The 21,754-nt window shown below is 42.8% G+C and overlaps 1 protein-coding gene across 2 annotated transcripts; it reads left to right on the top strand.

Annotated features, from left to right (window-relative positions):
• The first annotated feature begins 1,364 nt into the window (after window positions 1–1,364).
• Window positions 1,365–17,763, top strand: LOC134358842 (glutamate-rich protein 1). 2 transcript variants are annotated; one of them, XM_063071394.1, is made up of 5 exons: window positions 1,365–1,603; window positions 1,976–2,071; window positions 5,249–5,386; window positions 13,790–13,921; window positions 16,203–17,763. In XM_063071394.1, the coding sequence occupies exons 1-5, from the start codon at window positions 1,504–1,506 to the stop codon at window positions 16,541–16,543; spliced, it is 807 nt and encodes a 268-aa protein (XP_062927464.1). In that variant the 5' UTR covers window positions 1,365–1,503; the 3' UTR covers window positions 16,544–17,763. The 2 variants fall into 2 exon arrangements, with proteins under 2 accessions (XP_062927464.1, XP_062927474.1); XM_063071404.1 differs by lacking the exon at window positions 1,976–2,071 and having other exon boundaries at window positions 1,369–1,603; window positions 16,203–17,704.
• Window positions 17,764–21,754: the final 3,991 nt, after the last annotated feature.

The following is a 21,754-nucleotide window of genomic DNA, read 5'->3' as shown; positions in this document are numbered from 1 at the left end:
CCTGAGGAGGGCTAAGGCACCGGTGACCCCTGTTTCCATCCGGGGATCAGTGTGGACATGATGCAGGATTACAAATACCTGGGGATACGAATTGACAATAAACTGGACTGGTCAAAGAACACTGAGGCTGTCTACAAGAAGGGTCAGAGCTATCTCTATTTCCTGAGGAGACTGAGGTCCTTTAACATCTGTCGGACGATGCTGAGAATGTTCTACAAGTCTGTGGTGGCCAGTGCTATCATGTTTGCTGTTGTGTGCTGGGGCAGCAGGCTGAGGGTAGCAGACACCAACAGAATCAACAAACTCATTCGTAAGGCCAGTGATGTTGTGGGAATGGAACTGGACTCTCTGACAGTGGTGTCTGAAACGAGGACGCTGTCCCAGTTGCATTCCATCTTGGACAATGTCTCCCATCCACTACATAATGTACTGGTTGGGCACAGCAGTACATTCAGCCAGAGACTCATTCCACCGAGATGCAGCACAGAGCATCATAGGAAGTCATTCCTGCCTGTGGCCATCAAACTTTACAACTCCTCCCTCGGAGGGTCAGACACCCTGAGCCAATAGGCTGGACTTGGACTTATTTCCTGGCATAATTTACATATTATTATTTAATTATTTATGGTTTTATATTGCTATATTTATACTCTGTTCTTGGTTGGTGAAACTGTAACGAAACCAAATTTCCCTCGGGATCAATAAAGTATGACTATGACTATGACTATGAAGCTGCTTTTGGTGCTGCCAAATTCTAATTGTGATGTAGAAAGGGCATTCAGCATGATGCATCACATTAAGAAAGAATTCAGAAGTCAGCTGTCTCACAAAACACTTGAGAGTCTGATGTCTTGCAAAATTAACAAACGCATTGACACACACTGCTATGCGGTTGAGACTTCCAGCAAAATGCTCAAATCTGCCAAGCAAGCCACATCACAGTACAAGGAAAGTTTGCAAAAGTAATAGAAAAGCTATTTGCATTAGCATTTAGCTATTAACATTGTGACTGCCAACAAAATATTCAACAAGGAATATATATGTGTGTGTAAATAGTTTCAATATGTAATCAAATAAATTGTTGTGTTCTTTCATAATCAAATGTCCTGTATACTGTACATACACCCTTGGAGGTCGACGGGGGGGGGAATATAGGGTTGCGGGGGGCGGGGTGGTGGTGCTACCCTCCCTGAAATGAGATTTTGCAGGGTGGGATGTCTGCATGCCGGTGATACAGTAATATACCTGATTCCCATCGGATTCCTTGCCAGCCAGGTATAAACCGCTTGCACGCAGTACGCATGCGTATTAACAAGCCAACGACGGCCGGACGTTCACGTCACGTTGAGCGGCAGCAGACGCCCACAACTGCGCATGTGCCACATCGCAAGCGAGGATCTTCGTGACTTCCGCCGACGGGGAAGGCGGAATTAGCGGTGTAGGATAATCAATTGCACTGATCATGCCGTGTCCCCTCTTCTTGGTTCATCAGTCGGATCTTGTATGTGTATTAGTGGAAAATATACATGTTGTGGAGTTTGTATAGGATTTGTTCCAATGGTGGGGGAGACGGTGAGGTCAATGATGGTGGACAGAAAGCGAGGTAAGTCACCGGAGGAACAGCGGAAACTTGTCGCCTGGTGGGCAACTGTTGGCTCTGATAGAAGAGGGAGAGATCAGGTCAGCCCAGCTCGCTGAGGTTTACTCGTTCAAGGGCTGTGGGTTTCATAGGTTGAGCTAAGCACTTAACCCTGTAGGAAGAGATTTGATCCATGGATGGATAGTGAAGGAACATGGATATATTTCCCAGTCAGATTTCCAGCATCTGTAGATTTGATTTTGTTTATGATTTGTGGCTGGAAGAGCATCTTCTGGGTGATGGTATTTCCATGCTTTTGCGTCCCTTATCCTTCCTGCGAGTAGATAGTGGGTTTGGAAGCTGTTCTCAGGTGTCTTGATTTTTATTTATTTTAAGATGCAGCACGGAACAGGTTCTTACCGACCAAAGAGTCGCACCGCCCGGCAACCTACCTGTTTAACACAGAACAATTTACAATTAATCTACGAACTGGTACGTTTAGAGCCGCTGCAGTGCATCCTATAGATTTTGCAAGCTGCTGTTGTATGCCGGTGTTATACTTTTACTGGATTTCGAATGATTTGTAAATTGTTTTATTATTGTCAAGTACGAAGTTACACTGAAATACTTTGTTTTGCTTGCTATCCACACATTACAACATGCACTGAAGTAGTACAAATGAAAGCAATGACAGAATGTGGGCAAAGTGGTAAGAGTTGCGTAGAAAGTTGAGGTGTTTTCTCTGAAGTGGCGGAGGCTGAGGGGACGCCCGATGGAAATTTATAGGGTAATGTTTGATTAGATGAATTAGACAGCCAGTATCTTTTCCCAGAGATTAAAATGTCAATTCAAAGAAGATGTGTGGGGTAGATTTTTTTTTAATACAATATAGTGTTGGGTGCCTGGAATGTGTTGGTGGGATGGCAGTGGAGGCAGATATGATACAAGTTTTCAAAAAGCTCTTAGGCACATCAGTCTGGAGGAAATGGAAGGCTGTGAACATTATGTGGACAGAGATACCTACTGCCATGATGAGGCTAAACTCAGGTTGGAGGAGCAACACCTCATATACCGTCTAGGTAGTCTCCAGCCCCTTGGTATGAACATAGAATTCTCCAACTTCCGGTAGTTCCCTCCCCCCACCTTTCCCTATCTCTATTTCACTCTGCCCCCTCCCCCATCTGCCTATCACCTCCCTCATGGTTCTGCTTCCTTCTACTACCCATTGTGTTTTCCCCTATATGAAGAAATCTGCAGATGCTGGAATTTCAAGCAACACACATAAAAGTTGCTGGTGAACGCAGCAGGCCAGGCAGCATCTCTAGGAAGAGGTACAGTCGACGTTTCGGGCTGAGACCCTTTGGACGAAGGGTCTCAGCCCGAAAGGTCGACTGTACCTCTTCCTAGAGATGCTGCCTGGCCTGCTGCGTTCACCAGCAACTTTTATGTGTGGTGTTTTCCCCTATTCCTTCTTCACCTTTCCTGTCTGTCACCTCCCTGCTTCCCCTCCCCCTCCCCTTTCTCTTTCCCCTTACTGGTTTTTCACCTGGAACCTACCAGCCTTCTCCTTCCCACCCTCCCCCCACCTTCTTTATAGGGCCTCTGCCCCTTCCACCTACAGTCCTGATGAAGGGTTCCTGCCTGAAACATTGACTGAAGGTTTCCATGGATGCTGCCTGACCTGCTGAGTTCCTCCAGCATGTTGTGAGATTAGCTGGGCACTTGACTACTAATTTAGTTTATTCAGCATAATATCATGGGCCAAAGGGCCTATTTCTGTTTGTGACCAAAATGATTAAACAAAAGTGTACTGGGAACATTCTTTAAAAGGTAAATCGCCCTTGCAGCAACTTCAAAGTTCAAAGTAAAAGCTCTGATCAGAGTACATATATGTTACGACATACAACCCTGAGATTCTGTGATTTGAGATTTTTCTGTGGGCATATTTAGCAAATCTATAGAACAATAACTAAACATCAGGAGCTATAAACTGTAAACAGACTGCAAATGCAGATATAAATTAATAGCAATAATTAATGAGCATGAACTAATAAGATAAGAGTCCTTAAATCAGTGTAGCTGTTCCCTTTTGTTCAAAAGCCTGATGGCTGAAGGGTAGTCACAGTTCTGAAACCTGGTGGTGCGAGTCCTGAGGTACTTGTACCTTCTACCAGCAGTGAGAAAAGAGCATTGACTGGGTAGTGAGGATCTTTAATGGATGCTGTTTTTCTACAGCATTATTCCATGTAACTGTGCTTAATGGTTGGGATGGTTTTATTTGTGATGTACTGGGCTGAATCTACAACCTTCTGTTGGATTTTTCACTCAAAAGGCATTGGTGTTCCCATACCAAGCTGTAATACAGCCAGTCAGTGCACTTTCCACCACACAACTATAGAAGTTCGCCAGTGTTTTTGATGACTTGCCAAATGTCTGCAGACTCCTAAAGAAGTAGAGGCACTGTTGTGCTTTCTTTGCTGTAATATTTATATGATGAGTCCAGGACAGGTCCTCTGAGATAGTGACACCCAGGAATTTAAAGTTACTGACCCTCTCCACCTCTGATGATTACTGTCTTACGGACCTCTGGTTTCCCTCTCCTGAGGTCTGCAATCAGTTCTTTGGTCTTCTTGAAAGGTTGTTATTTCACCGCTCAGCCAAGTTTTCAATTTCCCTCCTGTATGCTGATTCGTCACCCCCCTTCGATACGGATTCGTCACCCCCCTTCGATACGGATTCGTCACCCCCCTTCGATACGGATTCGTCACCCCCCTTCGATACGGATTCGTCACCCCCCTTCGATACTGATTCGTCACTCCCCCCGATACTGATTCGTCACCCCCCCCCGATACTGATTCGTCACCCCCTTTGATACAGCCCACAACAGTGGTGTCATCAGCAACCTTGTGTATCGTGTTGGAGCTGTCCTTAGCCACTTTCAAGAAATTAATGGATCTGTATTCCCTGGTCCCTCTATTGCAATATAGCCTTCCTCGCTGTCTGCTATACTCCCAATATTGGTGTCATCCACAAATTTGCTGCTTCAGTTTACCGTTTTATCATGCAGATCATTGATATAGGTAACAACCAACATCAGACCCAGCACCCTTCCCTGTAGCACACCACTAATCACAGGCCTCCAGTCTGAGAGGTAACATCCACCACCATTCTCTGGCCTTCTGGCCTCTCCTGTTGAGCCAAAGTCAGATTCAGTTTACCTGAACAAATATGGCCCATGCTGAAAGTTCATTGACTTTACCTCTTCTTTGCTTATAATAAATGCAGTTGAGACTGCCTATTTCCACATGCTCCACAAACTATTTCTTTCTTCCCTGCCTACTGCACTTGCTTGATTGACTCTGCATTTGATTCATTCTCCACCATGATGTTATTGCTTTTTCCAGCCCCCTGCCAAATTAGTTTAAACCCCCCACCCCGGATAGTGTCAGCAATCCTCACTGCAATGATGGTAGTCCCTTCCAGTTTACTATAACCTGTCCTTTAGCCCCACCTATTGCAGAAGTGATCCCATTGTAACAAATAACTGATGTCAAATAATAGTACTTAGATTCTTGTTTGTTTTTCCTCCAAGAGTTATTACCTTCTGATATCTTTAAGTTTGCCCTTTTTGTTGAACACTTATTGTTTTTTTTCTTGAATCTCTTGCAGTATTCAAGCAAAAGGTATTACAGAAATTGTATGTTTCATCACCTCTTGAAGAAAAGACAAATGAAGTCCCAACCAAAAAATCAAGCACAAAGCAAGAGAAGAGGGAACTGGAGAGAAACAAATCTACAGAAGCAAAAGGTAACAGTTTAAAAATGCATCCACACTACATCTGACTCATGCCAGATCTCTATTTAAACAACAGTGTTAATGTATCTTGTAATTGTGCAAATCCACAGTGCTCCAGTAATACCGCGACATCTTGCAAGCCAATTAGATGGCATGGACCATGGAAACAGGCCGCTGAGCATGACTATTCCTTGCTGACCAAGATTTCCCACACAGTTAGTCCCATTTACCTGTGTTTTGCCCCATATCCTTTGAAATTTTTCCAATACAGGTATTTGTCCAAGCTCCTTTTAAATATTGTTAATGTACCTACTTCATCCTCTTCCTCTGGCAACATCTTCCAAATACAGACCACCTCTGAGAGGAAAAGTTGCCCCTGAGTGTACATGAAACCTCACCCCTCTCACTCTAACCCTATATCCTTGAGTGCTTGATTCCCCAACCTAGGGAGAAAAAAACTGCACAATCACTAATTCGTCTTCCCCACAGACAGCCACGAAACAAAAGTACAGAGGTGTAATTCTTTGTTTGGGGAAAAAGTTCTAAATTGAGAAAATTTTGACAGCATTAGAGAAGAACATACACAAGCTGGTTGAACTAAGTTTCTTGGAGGTTAACAGATAACTGGGGATGCTTTTAAAAGCAACAGAGAGCTTAATGCCTGCATGTTCCTGATGGAGTGAAAGGCAAGGCTGGAAGGAGTAAGGAACTCTGGATAATGAGAGATATTGAAGCTCTCATCAGGGTAAAGGAGGCATGGGTTAGGAACAAGCAGCTGAGATCAAGGATTTCAAGGGATGCAAGAGTATGCTTAAGAAGGCAATCAGAAGGGCAAAAAGGTACATGAAATATCTTCAGCAGAGAACATTAAGGAAAATCCAAAGACATATACAGGGACAAGGAGTAACTAGTTAGAATACAGTACCTGTTTTAATAGAATAGAACGTCTATTTTTCACCTTAAATTGTTTCTGGGATTGTTAGATCCTCTGATTTAGAGTTTGGAAATCGTTTGAGTGATCCAGCGCTTTGCCGGGAAGCGTGCGCCTACTGGGACGGCCTCGATGCAAAGAAACTTCGAGACAGGGTGTGAGCCAATGTTCGACTCCATTTCGCTGTTTAAAGCGTCGAGGAAGACTGAGACATTGAGGCAAATGCAGAAGGCGAGCGAGTGTTTCAGCGCTGCCAGAGAAGGAGACTGGAAGTGGCCTATCGCCGTGTAGCTCAGTGTGTCAGGCGGGTAGGCCCCTCTGTCTCAGGTGCTGTCCCTCTCTTTCGATGAATATTGGTGATATCATAGGATGGTATCATGGTTCTGTGTTTATGGATTGGACTACTGCGTTTATAAACTGGACTTCTTCAGACTTATGACTTTTATATTCTGTGTTTTGTCGCCCATTCCTTTTCTACTTTGTTGTGCGAGGGAGAGTGTTTGGGGGTTAATGTTCTGTTAGTTTTTTGTGTGAGGGAGGGTTTTTTTTTGTGGGGTCGATGTTCCTGTTCAGTTTTGTGCGGGGGTTGGGTTGATAATCGGGATGATGCCCTTTTTGTATGGGGGTGGATTTGATGATTCTCTACGAATGACTTTCATGTTCTTTCTTTGTTTTGTGGCTATCTGGAGAAGTACACAATTCAGATTTGTATATGGATACATGCTTTGATTAAAAAAAAAACCTTTAAACCTCATAGTCCAAAGTAGACATTTTTGGTGATAGGAGCAGGGGAAGACGAACTAGCTGGAAGGTGAAGCCAGGTAGGTGGGAAAAGTAGTGGGCTGGAGAAGAAGGAATCTGATAGAATAAATCAATGAATGTTTCTCCTATGGTTTTACCATGCAGAAAGATACGAAGACTTTGGAACTTGAGTTGGTTGATGGGGGAAGTCTTGGTGTTAGTCCATTACATTAGAGGTGATCCTGAATGTCCTAAAACATTTGAAGATAAATTTCCCAGGCCTGATCAGATACATCTAAGAATTCTACGGGAATCTAGGAAAGAAATTCCAAGAGCCCTGGCTGATGTGTACGTATCATCTTTGTGACGTGTGAAGTGCCAGGAGATTGGAGAGTGGCTAATGTTGTGCCTTTATTTAAATGGGGCTGCAAAGTGAAAACTGGGAATGATGGACCAAGAAGCCTAACATCTGTGGCAGTGAAGTTTTTAAGAGGAGATTCTGAGGGATAAGATATGGAAAGGTAGGGGTTGATTAGGATCAGTGCATGGGAGGTTGAAAAGCTGAATCAAGTTTAAGACATGAGACATTAAGTTCTAACCAATAAGGTCAATGAGCGCAAGGCAGTTGTTGTAGTCCATACAGACTTCAGCAAGACCTTTGGTAGGATGCTATGGAAAGTTAGATCACATGGGAGGCAGGGAGAGCTAATGAAATGTATACAGAATTTGCTTGAGGACTCAAGGATATAGGGTTAGAGTGAGAGGGGTGAGGTTTCATGTACACTTTTTCTCTCAGAGGTGGTCTGTATATGGAAGGTGTTGCCAGAGGAAGTGGATGAAGTAGGCACATTAACAATATTTAAAAGGAGCTTGGACAGGTACCTGTATGGGAAAAATTTCAAGGGATATGGGGCAAAACACAGGTAAATGGGACTAGCGACACACATAAAAATTGCTGGTGAACGCAGCAGGTCAGGCAGCATCTAATAGGAAGAGGTACAGTCGACATTTAGGGCCGAGACCCTTCGTCAGGATGCTTGAAATTCCAGCATCTGCAGATTTCCTCGTGTTTGCGTTTTTAAATGGGACTAACTGAGTTGGAAATCTTGGTCAGCAAGGAACAGTCATGCTCAAATGTGCTTTAAATTTTTGAACTTGTGGATTAACTATGTCCCTTTCCGTCTGAAATTAATGAAATTGTGGTCACTGATCCCAAAGGTCCCCAATGACAGCTTAGTCACTTATCGTGATCCATTTCCCAGTGAGAGGCCAAGCTTTGCCCTCTTCCTAGTAGGATCTTCTATATGCACAGGAGATTCTCCAGATGCTGGAAATCCAGAGCAGCATATACAAATGCTGAAGGAACGCAGCAGGTCTATGGAAATAAAGAAGCAGTTGACGTTTTGGGCTGGGATCCTTCTTCAGGACTGGGGGAAGATGCCCGAAAAAAGAGGTGGGAGAAGGCGAAGGAGAATTAGCTGGAAGATGATAGATAGGTTGGAAAGATTAAGGGCCAGAGAAGAATGAATCTGATAGAAGAAGAGACTAGACGGTGGGAGGAAGAGAAGGGGGAGCACAGGAGGAGGTAATAGGCAGGTGAGGCTAGAGTGGGGAATAGAAGAGGAAAGGGGGAGAGAAAAACATCACTGGAATGAGAAAACGTTGTTTATGCCAGCAGGCTGGAAGCTACCTAGATGGATTAGGAGCAGTCTTCCCTGCTGAACACCAGAGCCACAGGCCTGGTTGCTTCTGCTGCTTTCTCTTGAGTGGTCATCTTCTTCATCACATCCCCAATTCCCACCCTGTATCCAAAATGGTATACACTTTTTCCAAGGAGAATGGCCATTGAGGAATCTTGCACTATCTGTCTACCCCCTTGACCTTTCCCTGGTGGGCACTCAACTGCCTGTATGTTTTATGTGACCACCTCACCAAAACTTATCGGTGATGCCTTCACCATCCCTGATGATCCAGAAGTGCGTCTAACTGTAGTTACTGAATTTGGCCAGCTAGGAACTACAATTGGACACTTCCCACAAGTGTAATTCTCAGGGTTACTGTGTCTATCTGATTTGCCATTTCCTGTATAATGAGCATAACACTTCCCTAACTACTACCATCCTGACTCGCCAAGTACGAAGATTAAAGTTGAAAGACCATACCTGTGCTTACTTTTACTCTTGCCTCTGTTCTTTGATCTTATTCATCACACTGCCAAAGCCTCAGCACTTTGAATTAAAAAAAATGCACTTAGAAATCAAACAGGGCTGGTATGACCTTTTATACCAGCAAGACAACACATGCTATAAGCGTAAACAACAGGAATTCTGCAGATGCTGGAAATTCAAGCAACATACATCAAAGTTGCTGGTGAACGCAGCAGGCCAAGCAGCATCTATAGGAAGAGGTGCAGTTGACGTTTCAGGCCGAGACCCTTCGTCAGGACTAACTGAAGGAAGAGTGAGTAAGGGATTTGAAAGTTGGAGGGGGAGGGGGAGATCCAAAATGATAGGAGAAGACAGGAGGGGGAGGGATAGAGCCGAGAGCTGGACAGGTGATAGGCAAAAGGGGATATGAGAGGATCATGGGACAGGAGGTCCGGGAAGAAAGACAAGGGGGGGGGGTGACCCAGAGGATGGGCAAGAGGTATATTCAGAGGGACAGAGGGAGAAAAAGGAGGGTGAGAGAAAGAATGTGTGCATAACAATGAGTAACAGATGGGGTGCGAGGGGGAGGTGGGGCCTTAGCGGAAGTTAGAGAAGTCGATGTTCATGCCATCAGGTTGGAGGCTACCCAGACGGAATATAAGGTGTTGTTCCTCCAACCTGAGTGTGGCTTCATCTCCACAGTAGAGGAGGCCGTGGACAGACATGTCAGAATGGGAATGGGATGTGGAATTAAAATGTGTGGCCACTGGGAGATCCTACTTTCTCTGGCGGACAGAGTGTAGATGTTCAGCAAAGCGGTCTCCCAGTCTGCGTCGGGTCTCACCAATATATAAAAGGCCACATCGGGAGCACCGGACGCAGTATATCACCCCAGTCGACTCACAGGTGAAGTGATGCCTCACCTGGAAGGACTGTTTGGGGCCCTGAATGGTGGTAAGGGAGGAAGTGTAAGGGCATGTGTAGCACTTGTTCCGCTTACACGGTTAAGTGCCAGGAGGGAGATCAGTGGGGAGGGATGGGGGGGACGAATGGACAAGGGAGTTGTGTAGGGAGCGATCCCTGCGGAATGCAGAGAGAGGGGGGGAGGGAAAGATGTGCTTAGTGGTGGGATCCCGTTGGAGGTGGCGGAAGTTACGGAGAATAATATGTTGGACCCGGAGGCTGGTGGGGTGGTAGGTGAGGACCAGGGGAACCCTATTCCTAGTGGGGTGGTGGGAGGATGGAGTGAGAGCAGATGTACGTGAAATGGGGGAGATACGTTTAAGAGCAGAGTTGATAGTGGAGGAAGGGAAGCCCCTTTCTTTAAAAAAGGAAGACATCTCCCTCGTCCTAGAATGAAAAACCTCATCCTGAGAGCAGATGCGGCGGAGATGGAGAAATTGCGAGAAGGGGATGGCGTTTTTGCAAGAGACAGGGTGAGAAGAGGAATAGTCCAGATAGCTGTGAGAGTCAGTAGGCTTATAGTAGACATCAGTGGATAAGCTGTCTCCAGAGACAGAGACAGAAAGATCTAGAAATGGGAGGGAGGTGTCGGAAATGGACCAGGTAAACTTGAGGGCAGGGTGAAAGTTGGAGGCAAAGTTAATAAAGTCAACGAGTTCTGCGTGCGTGCAGGAAGCAGCGCCAATGCAGTCGTCGATGTAGCGAAGGAAAAGTGGGGGACAGATACCAGAATAGGCACGCAACATAGATTGTTCCACAAACCCAACAAAAGGGCAGGCATAGCTAGGACCCATACGGGTGCCCATAGCTACACCTTTAGTTTGGAGGAAATGGGAGGAGCCAAAGGAGAAATTATTAAGAGTAAGGACTAATTTCACTAGACGGAGCAGAGTGATGGTAGAGGGGAACTGATTAGGCCTGGAATCCAAAAAGAAGCGTAGAGCTTTGAGACCTTCCTGATGGGGGATGGAAGTATATAAGGACTGGACATCCATGATGAAAATAAAGCGGTGAGGGCCAGGGAACTTAAATCATCGAAAAGTTTAAGAGCGTGAGAAGTGTCACGAACATAGGTCGGAAGGGATTGAACAAGGGGTGATAAAACAGTGTCGAGGTATGCAGAAATAAGTTCGGTGGCTCTCACTCCATCCTCCCACCACCCCACTAGGAATAGGGTTCCCCTGGTCCTCACCTACCACCCCACCAGCCTCCGGGTCCAACATATTATTCTCCGTAACTTCCGCCACCTCCAACGGGATCCCACCACTAAGCACATCTTTCCCTCCCCCCCTCTCTCTGCATTCCGCAGGGATCGCTCCCTACACAACTCCCTTGTCCATTCGTCCCCCCCATCCCTCCCCACTGATCTCCCTCCTGGCACTTATCCGTGTAAGCGCAACAAGTGCTACACATGCCCTTACACTTCCTCCCTTACCACCATTCAGGGCCCCAAACAGACCTTCCAGGTGAGGCATCACTTCACCTGTGAGTCGACTGGGGTGATATACTGCGTCCGGTGCTCCCGATGTGGCCTTTTATATATTGGTGAGACCCGATGCAGACTGGGAGACCGCTTTGCTGAACATCTACGCTCTGTCCGCCAGAGAAAGCAGGATCTCCCAGTGGCCACACATTTTAATTCCACATCCCATTCCCATTCTGACATGTCTATCCACGGCCTCCTCTACTGTAAAGATGAAGCCACACTCAGGTTGGAGGAACAACACCTTATATTCCGTCTGGGTAGCCTCCAACCTGATGGCATGAACATCGATTTCTCTAACTTCCGCTAAGGCCCCACCTCCCCCTCGTACCCCATCTGTTACTCATTTTTATGCACACATTCTTTCTCTCACTCTCCTTTTTCTCCCTCTGTCCCTCTGAATATACCTCTTGCCCATCCTCTGGGTCACCCCCCCCTCCTTGTCTTTCTTCCCGGACCTCCTGTCCCATGATCCTCTCGTATGCCCTTTTGCCTATCACCTGTCCAGCTCTCGGCTCTATCCCTCCCCCTCCTGTCTTCTCCTATCATTTTGGATCTCCCCCTCCCCCTCCAACTTTCAAATCCCTTACTCACTCTTCCTTCAGTTAGTCCTGACGAAGGGTCTCGGCCTGAAACGTCGACTGCACCTCTTCCTATGGATGCTGCTTGGCCTGCTGCGTTCACCAGCAACTTTGGTGTATGTTACATGCTATAAGTGTGTTTACTCCACTCCATGAACGCTGCCTGTCCTGCCGTTCCTCCAGAATTCTGTGCATTTCCTTAAGAAAAATTAAGTTTTTTTTCTTGATTTAAAATGACCATTTTAGATACTATTGGGTGTGGGTGAAGAAGATGACCTCGAGGAAGCAGCCAGGTCTGTGGCATCAGCATGAGCAGTTTTTTACCTCCCGAGTGAGTTTAGATTACTGTGAGAGTGCAGAAAATTTCAGACAGAGAAATTACTTCAGTTTCTTCTAAAATAGCAGTATGGAGAAGACTATAACACATATCCAAAAATTATTGTGATTAAGGTAAATCTGAAAGTGTTGAAATCAAAATCGAGATTCTTGTATGCATTAGTGCAATGGAAGTATTGTAACATCACAAGCACATTGCATCTTATAAGCAACATTCACAATAAATATATAAATTGTACACATTTTTAAAAGGAAGAGCACAACAAAAAAATTCCATTTTGGTGCAAATTAATCAATGTGTTCATGGAGCTAAACTGTAGTGATTAGGGTGCTGCTGGTTGGTTCAAGAACTGAATGATAAGGAGACGAGATGTTCTTGAAGCTAGTGGCGTGGAACAGGCTAAGATGGCAAGGCCTAGATGGTGGGGGTCTTTGATGATAAATATGAGTGCAGGTGTAGGTGAAAACCTAGTGCAGCTCACCATAAATAAAGAGGAGGTACTTTATCCCTCAGCAGGCTTAAAGGTGGATGAATCCCTAAGACTAATGGAATGTAATCCAGACTGCTCCGGGAGGCTAGGGAAAAGATTGCTGGAGCACTGGTTGAGATTTTTAATGAACCAAATGAAAAGAGGATGGCAAATGTTTCTTCCCTTTCAAGAAGGCAGAAGATAAAGCCCTACCAATAATGGATGCTGCTTTTCTGAGACCGCACTCCTTGTAAATGTGGTGAGGAGAGCTTTACCTAAGCTGTGTTCACTACTTTTTGTAGGTTTTTCCATTCAACAGCATTGGTGTTTTCAAACTGGGCCATGATGCAGCTAGCCAATATATCTATAGAAGCTTGTCAAAGTCTTGGATGTCATGCCAAATCTTTGCTAACTTCTAAAGAAGTAGAGGCAATCCCGTACTTTCTTCATAACTACACTCGTGTGCTGGGCCCAGGACATCCTCTGAAATAGTTATACTGAGAAATTTATATTCTCTGACCCTGATGAGGGGAGTGAATCTGGAATTCTTTTCCACAGACAGCTGTGGAGGTCAAGTCATTGAGTATATTTAAAGTGGATGTTGATTTCTTGATTATTCACGGTGTAGAATGTTAAAGAGGAGGCAGGAGAATGGGGTTGAGAGGTACAATAAATCAGCCATGACGGAATGGTGGAACAGACTCGATGGGCCCTGCTCCTACCTATTGTGGTCTTGTATATATTAAAATAAAATCTTCCACAGGTACTGCACAGATTGATCCTGAATGCAGGAAAGTGTACACAGTAAGCCTGCCCCCTCCTGAATATGAAGAGTCTGCACCTGAACCAAATGAGCAGCATGAACCTCAAGAGTCAAGTGAAGAAGAATCAGAAGGTAGTAAGCTTTTCTTCCCATCAACTCCCGCCACCCCCTCCAATCCCTTTCCCCAGGAGCAGTTTTAAAGAGATGTCAAACCTTAACTATTCAATGTTGGGCAAATTTACATCTAAACATATGCAAAATGCTGGAAGAACTCAGCAGATCAGGCAGAGTCTGTTGAGAGGAATAAATAGTCTTCATTAAGTCCTGATGAAGGCTATTGGCCTTCCTTGACTGTGTATTCTCTGCCTGACCTGCTGAGTTTCTGTCTATTGATTCCTCTTTCTAACATTTGCAGAATCACTTATGTTATTATTTATATCTCTAATGATGAGTTGAAATGAACAGTGGAGGAAAGAATTGATTACATGCTTCAAGCACAATGACTTCCAGTCCTTTGCAACATGTCATTGTTTGTTCGATTAGTTTGGGCTCTTGCCTTCGGCTGCAAGGTAGGCCTGGATTCTCTAGTTTGAGATCAAGGGATTGCAATTCGTGCTTCAAAGAAACTTGCTCACTAAATTGAACCAAAGTTTTGTGATTTGGCTTTTCCTTTCTACCATACAATTTTTAAATAAGATGCCAGCTGATGGTGTTGTGCAACCTTAAGAAAGCTCAGTAATTACTTTGAATAATTCCCACTCACAGCACGTTTCTTTGCATGAAGTATTCAATAGCTGGAACAGAATGTAAGGGTGCCCAGAAAATATAAGGAATCAAGTTGTTATGCTTGAATTGATTAATTTACTTCATTTTAATATTTGTAGGATTAAGAGACTGGAACATTTACAAGGTATTATGGGAAGATAAATTGCAAACGAGCTTTAGTTAAAAATTAGTTTTAAATTACATTTAGATGGTTTCAGTGAATGCAGGGCCCCAAAATTCATTCTTTTCAAGATCGGACAGTTTGTTGAGCAGTAATTATGTCTTAAATTTGATGAAAACCTAGTTTGTCATTAAATAAAGTCAGACATTTTCTAACCACAAATCTCAGTCGCTTTAATGGACAACTGTCTTACTTTGAATAAACCTGAAAAGACCGCAAGTACAAAGAATCAGAATGCCACTGACAGTGATATAGAATTTTTGTACTCTAGTATCTCTGTGCTTGCTGCTAGTTTCAGAATAAGTGATCAATGGCAATTTTGCAATTGTTGAAGCTGCAGATTCCAAGTTAATTTTTTTAGAGAGCTATAGAGTTAAACAGCATGGAAACAAGCCTTTCAGTCCAACTGATCCATACTGACTAATATGCCCCAACCAAGTTAGTTCCATAATCAAAACCTATCCAACTGTCTTTTAAAAGGAATTGTACCTGACTACATCACTTCCTCTGGCAGCTCATTCCATGTTCATACCACCATTGTGTTAAATAAAAAATTGCTCTCAAACCCCTAAGTCTTCCCCTCTCATTTTGTAAATGTTGGTTTGATCTGGAAATACCTTCAACCAAAATAATAGTACCTTGTGATACAAGAAGTAGAAGTCAAACTTTATTTGAGGACTCACAGTTAGATTTGTCATTTTTTTGCACTCAAAATCTCTACTGTCTCACTGTAATAAAGCTATAATGGAAAAGAAGTTTATTGATAATCTGAGGACGAGATCAAAGTTTCCTATGGGTAAACAGTGCTCATAAAGTGCTCCTTTCTCTAGTTTTCCTATATTTTGGTATAACAGTAAATCTAATTTATTTTTCAAAATATTATTTTAAACGATTTAATTCCAGTGTTCATAGACTATTGTTCACAAATAGGTGCAATTAAGTGCACACAACTTTTTGTGTTTTGTTTTAATCCTCAGTAATTCTTGGACAGAATGATAGGATGTTGCCAGGACAAGAAGGGCTGAGTTACAGGGCGAGGTTAGCCAATATAGTTTTCTATTCCTTGGAACGTAGAAGAATGAGGGGTGATCTTATTGAGGTGCTAAAGATTATGGGAGTCTAAGATAAAGTGGATAGTAACAGTCTTTTCCCAGAGATCAAAGGTTCTGGGTGGGAGGGAAAAATTTCAAAGGGACGTGAATGCCACGCAGAGGTGGTGAGTATATGGAATGAGCGGCCGGGGAAGTGGTTGAGGCAGGTACTATAGTAACATTTAAGAAGCACTTGGGTAGGTACACGGAGGGCATGACTTAGAAGGATATGTGCCGACCATGGGGAATTGGGACTAGTTGGTTAGGCACTGTCATCGGCATGGTCTGGTTTGGCTGAAAGTGCTGTATTGTTAGATGATTCTTTTGACAATAGAAAATCAAATGAATTACAAATTACCTATTTGTTTATTTATAGGAAGGCATTCTGCAGAAAAATTCCACAGAAAGCACAAGCGGAAAAGAAAATTCAAGAGCTTGGTGCATAAAGACTTCCGTGAAAAGACGAACACAGAATTTCAACAGCCAGCAGTTTTGCAGACTGACATCTTGCAAACCTTGACATATTCTGAAAAGCCAAAAACAGAAATGTTAACTAAAAACAGAAGAAGGAAACTCAAAAAGAAACGACATAAAGAAAAGCTGAAGGCAGCTGGACTGGTATCAAAAGCTGCAGCTGTGGAATTCATTTATCAACCAGTCGAGGGCAGTAATGGTGATGTTGCTGGAGCTGAAAAGGCTGCTGAGGTCATTGACTGAAGTACAACCTTGGAATTTTTCTTTGCTGTTATACATTGCTACTTTTAATAATCTTGGATAATTTCTTTTCCAGCATTGATTTCAGTCCCTACTCCCACTATTCAGAAGCCAAAGCAGGTAATGATCTTATAATTGCAAGGTATGATCAATGAACACTTTTGTTAACATTGTTTTGTGGGAAAACAGTTTTCTTTTCCATTGTGCATATTAAACCATTTCATAGAAAAAAGTTTAAGTAATTATTCTTTTCTATCCTTTTGCTTGAAATGGTGATCATTTTGCTTGCCATGCAACTGTCATTAAGTATATTTTTATCTTGAACATTCATACCAGAAGGTTGAGAAAAAGAATTGTATTTTCGTTCACTTCTAATTATTTTACATCATTATGCAATTGTCTTAGTATAGAATTAAATTATTTTGAGAGATAGCTTGTTTCCACATTTTTATGTAGATAATTTACAATTAATGTTACAATTGAAGAATATAATTATTTCTTTGTTGCTATCTGAATACTACATTAAACTGTGTTCCTGTCTCATCTGAATATTAGTTTTTTTGGTTCTCAAAAAAAAATGAGATTTGAACTTTTGCAAAAATGATATTTGCTTATTTAGAATATCTGATAGAATGATGCAAGGCAGATTCTCTTTCCATCTTTTACCAGTGCCATTGGATAGTTAACTGTTGGTTGATTATCCAATGGTTGATCCCAAACTTTCAAGGATTCACGGCGAGGAAACTGACATCAATTGTGAATGCCTGGCCAATATTCTGATACTTTGAAACCCAAAATTACTGCAGTAAGTTTTAAGTAGCTAAAAGGTTACTGAGACTTGTGATCCCACTTTGCTAATTGGGAAATGAAGGAACATTCCATCAACAAAATGACATAATTTTAAAAAAACTAAAGATCTTAAAATTCTAAATGATGTTACGGACTTCATCTAGGAATTTACAGTTGATGCTGAGAAGGGACAATGACATCTTCAAAAACGATTCATTGGTCGTTATAGGTATTTCTTTTAACAGGATGTGAGATTATTTGGAGGAAATGAACAAAAATGTTCTCATTCCTGATATGTGTGTATATTTCTTGTTTAAACATTTTGTGCGTGATGCTTGAAGAATATAGAATTTGTGTAAAACTTACAGTATACTGTAATTTGTTCCATATGGAGTGGTTTGTAGCATTAGGAACATAAGTTGCAGCTTTCAGCATATGCCAAGAGATTTGTGCTTTATTCTGTTGTCTATATCAAATCTAGTTCCCAACACAGCTTTTGTTTTTGAAATCTGTTAGCTGCCCTCTAGAGAGAACTACTTGCCCAGTAGCAGCACTTTTCTGAAATAGTATTTAGAATTATAGAACAACTAGGACCACTAAAATTGAGTTACAGGGTCACAGAGAAAACTGCAGCAATAATTGTTATGGCTGTTCTGATTTCTTTCTTGACTGTACTGCTACATCACTTATAGTCCTTAACATGATCCTAGCTAACTGTACACCTTTCTCCTAACAAGAGTCTCAACATCATTGAAGAATGTTTGATTCTTTGCAATGGTTTTAACAAATAACATGTTTACATTGCTAACTGTGAATCCCTTGTTTATACAGAATCTTAAAGCTGGGTGCATTGTTGAAGCTGTCATGGGGAAAAACTGTTACGTATGCATTATTGCTGAGTACAATGACATTCTTGTTTTACCTTAAGATGAATATCCTTTGGTATGTATCCTAGATACTTGTGCACAGAAGATCATTTAGTCCATTATGCCTGTAACTGTCCATCTGTTATATTACAAAAACTAGAAATGCTGTGTGTCAGGACTGCAGGAAGAGAAACAGTTCACATTACTGTTCACTGATGCTACTTTGACAGCACTTTCAAAATAGGTGACCTTTACCACCACGTACATTTAAGCACCACACTCTGCAAGTTTCCCTCAAATCCGTGCACCATCCTTTCTTGGAAATACAGCATAGTTCCAGTTTTGGATCTAAATCTTGGAACTCCCCATCCAATAGCACAATGACACTATCATTGTCAGCAATTCAAGAAAGTTACTCACCCCCACCTACTCAAAGGTATTTATGAAGATGAATAAAAGTTCAAAGATCAAAGCAATTTTTATTATCAGATTACATATATATCACCAGATGCAAACTTGAGATTCATTTCCCTGTGGGAATACTCAGCAAATCTATAGAATAGTAACTATAACAGGATCAATGAAAGATCAAGCAGAGTGTAGAAGACAACAAACTGTGCAAATGTAAATATAAATAAATAGCAATAAATAACCAGAATATGAAATAACAAGATAAAGAGTCCTTAAAGTGGGATCATTGGAACATCTTAATGGATGGACAAGTGAGTGTAGTTCTCCCCATTTGTTCAAGAGTCTGATGGTTGGGGGGTATTAACTGTTCTTGAACCTGGTGGTGTGAGTCCTGAGGCTCTTGTACCCTCCACCTGATGGTAGCAGTAAGAAAAGAGCATGGCCTGGGTGGTGAGGTTCTCTGATGATGAATGCTGCTTTCCTATGTCAGTTTTTCATGTAGATGTGCTCAATGGTTGGGAAGGCTTTACCAGTGATGTACTGGGCCAAATCCACTACCTTTTGTAGGATTCCTATTCAAAGGCATTGGTGTTCCCATGACAAGCCATGATACATTCAGTCAATACACTCTCCACTGCACATCTATAGAAGTTTGTCAAAGTTTTTGATGTCATGCTGAATCTCCACAGACTCCACAGAAGTAGAGGTGCTGTTGTGCTTTCTTTACAATTGCATTTACATGCTGGTCCAGAAATATTGGCCTTGACAATGACAACTACTTCCCAGAAGTGAAAAAAGCTGTCCGGATCTTGTCATTGCCTCTCTTTGGATGTGACCAAACTGCTTCCTGTCTTTCACTTTGCTTGGCTGGACAGTTCTCAGAAGAGACTGAATCGGAAGGGATTATATTCCCTGGAGTGAAAGAGGCTGAGAGGTGACCTTATAGAGGTTTATAAAATCATAAGGAGCATTGTTAAAATAGAATATCACAGTTTTTTTTCTTAGGGTGGGTGACTCTAAAACCAGAGGGCATACATAGGTTTAAGTTGAGAGAAGAAATGTTTAAAGGGACTGGAAAAGCAAGTTTTCACACAGAGGTTGTTGGGTATATGGAAGCAGCTGCCTGTGGAAGTGGTTGAAGCAGGAACAATTACAGGTCCAGGACAAGACGTGTTAGAATTAGAGGGTACCCATTTAATTTTTTTTTTTGGGCGTGTGCCTGCGTGCGCGTGAGTCCACGCGTGTGCAGCTGCATGTGCACACATGCGTGCGTCTGTGATGATGTCTTTTTCATGGCTTTTACAAGGCGCGAAGCGAGACAGAGACTGTGTGGCGTGCCACTCTTCACATTTTTGCAGTATTTTTCCCTTTTATTTTACAAGATTGAGTTGCGATCTCGACACACAACTCGGCACGAATGGAAAGCGTACTCGGGAGCGGACCCAACTGGTTTCGAACCCGGGAACCTCTGCTCCTGGGTCTGGATCTGATGACATTGCGCCACCAGACAGCCCGACGGAACCCATTTAAAACAGAGATAAGGAGAAATTTTTTTTGCCAGAGCGTTGTGGATTTATGGAATTCGTTGCCACGTACAGCTGTGGAGGTCCGATCATTGAGGGTGTTTAAAGAGGTGATTGATAGGTATCTAATTAGTCAGGGTATCAAGGGATGTGGGGAAAAGCCAGAAATTGGAAATAGATGGGAGAATAGTTTAGCTCATGTTGGAGTGGTAGAGCAGACTCGATGGGCCGAATGGCCTGCTTCTGCTCCTTTGTCTTGTGATCTTGTGATTACAGGTTGAAGACCTTCTATCAGAAAAGAGAAGGTGAAAAAGAAGCCTGTAAGCCTGTGTGAGGTTTGGGAGAGAGTGGAGATCTCTAGGTTAAGTAATATCAGTGACTATGGAGATAGGTTATGAACAAGGGTATCTGTTCAATGACTGAATGGTGACACTTTAAGTGAGAGCATAGACAAAAGGAACACAGTCAAAAGAATATTGTAATTGTGAACTTTTGAGCAGGGAGACATACGTGGTGGGTCAGACTCAGCAGCACGACCTTTACTTCCAGAGAAGAAAATAATGAAAAAAGGGGGGGATAAGTAAATTGAGCTAATATTGCAGATGGATGATACTTGCAAATAGAAATAAAGTTATCTAAGTTTGTACTTCAAATAGACTTCGATATGTAGTCCAGAAGGCTGGACAGGTACCTGCATTGAAGATGAGATACTGTTGCTCAGGCCTAATTGGAATTTTCATTTGTTTAAGAGAACTGAGCTTTGTGGGCTGAGCCAGCATCTAATTGCTCTGTTTATGTTGGTCATTAACACACAAGATGCTTTTCACTGTATGGTTTGATGCAAGTTCAAAGTAAATTCATTAACAAAGTACATATAGGTTACAGTAAACAACCTGACATTCATTTTCTTGTGGGCATACTCAACAAATCCAGTAACCATATTGGAATCAATGATAGACGGCACCACCAAGGTGGACAACCCAGTGTACAAAAGACAAAAAATTGTGCAAATACTTTGACCATGCAACAAAGAATCCTTGAAAGTGAGTCCATAGGTTGTGGGAACAGTTCAGTGATGGGGCGAGTGAAGTTATCCCCACTGATTTAAAACCTGGATGGTTGAGGAGTAAAAAAAAACTGTTTCTGAACCTGGTGGTGTGAGTCCTGAGGCTCCTGTACCTTGTTCCAGATGGCAACAATGAGAAGAGGGCATGACTTGGGTGGTGGGGTCCCTGATGATGGATGCTGCTTTCCTGCGACAGCGCTCCATACAGATGCACTCAGTGATGGGGAGGGCTTTACCCATGATGGACTGTGATAAGTAAAGTTCATCTTTTCCTGTCCCAGATGAGACCCCAATGACCCACACATCTGAATCCCTGCCCCCTCACCAACTCTTCAGCCGCACATTCACTTGTCACATGCCACAAACTAGCGTAAGAATAATCCAGAGATTGCCATCCTCGAAGTCCTGCCTTATAAGCAATTTTTGTAATTCCCTATAATCACTCTTCAGGACTCTGTCTTGTTTACTACTGGTTACCCTGATACAAGAAAGATGCCTTTCAGATGGAAAGAATGCAAAGAAAATGTACGAGGTCATGCCAGGACTTGAAGGACTGAAT

Source organism: Mobula hypostoma, chromosome 2 (assembly GCF_963921235.1).
Source record: "Mobula hypostoma chromosome 2, sMobHyp1.1, whole genome shotgun sequence".
NCBI lineage: Eukaryota > Metazoa > Chordata > Chondrichthyes > Myliobatiformes > Myliobatidae > Mobula > Mobula hypostoma.
The sequence above is the reverse complement of the archived record's forward strand: the minus strand, read 5'-3'. Positions and strand labels throughout refer to the sequence as shown.

Excerpts from the sequence above, each read along its gene's own strand:
- LOC134358842 (XM_063071394.1), top strand. The coding sequence starts at position 1,504 with ATGTGTATTAGTGGAAAATATACATGTTGTGGAGTTTGTATAGGATTT. Across the intron at positions 5,387-13,789 it reads CAAATCTACAGAAGCAAAAG|GTACTGCACAGATTGATCCT; the intron begins GTAACAGTTTAA and ends AATCTTCCACAG. Across the intron at positions 13,922-16,202 it reads AAGTGAAGAAGAATCAGAAG|GAAGGCATTCTGCAGAAAAA; the intron begins GTAGTAAGCTTT and ends GTTTATTTATAG.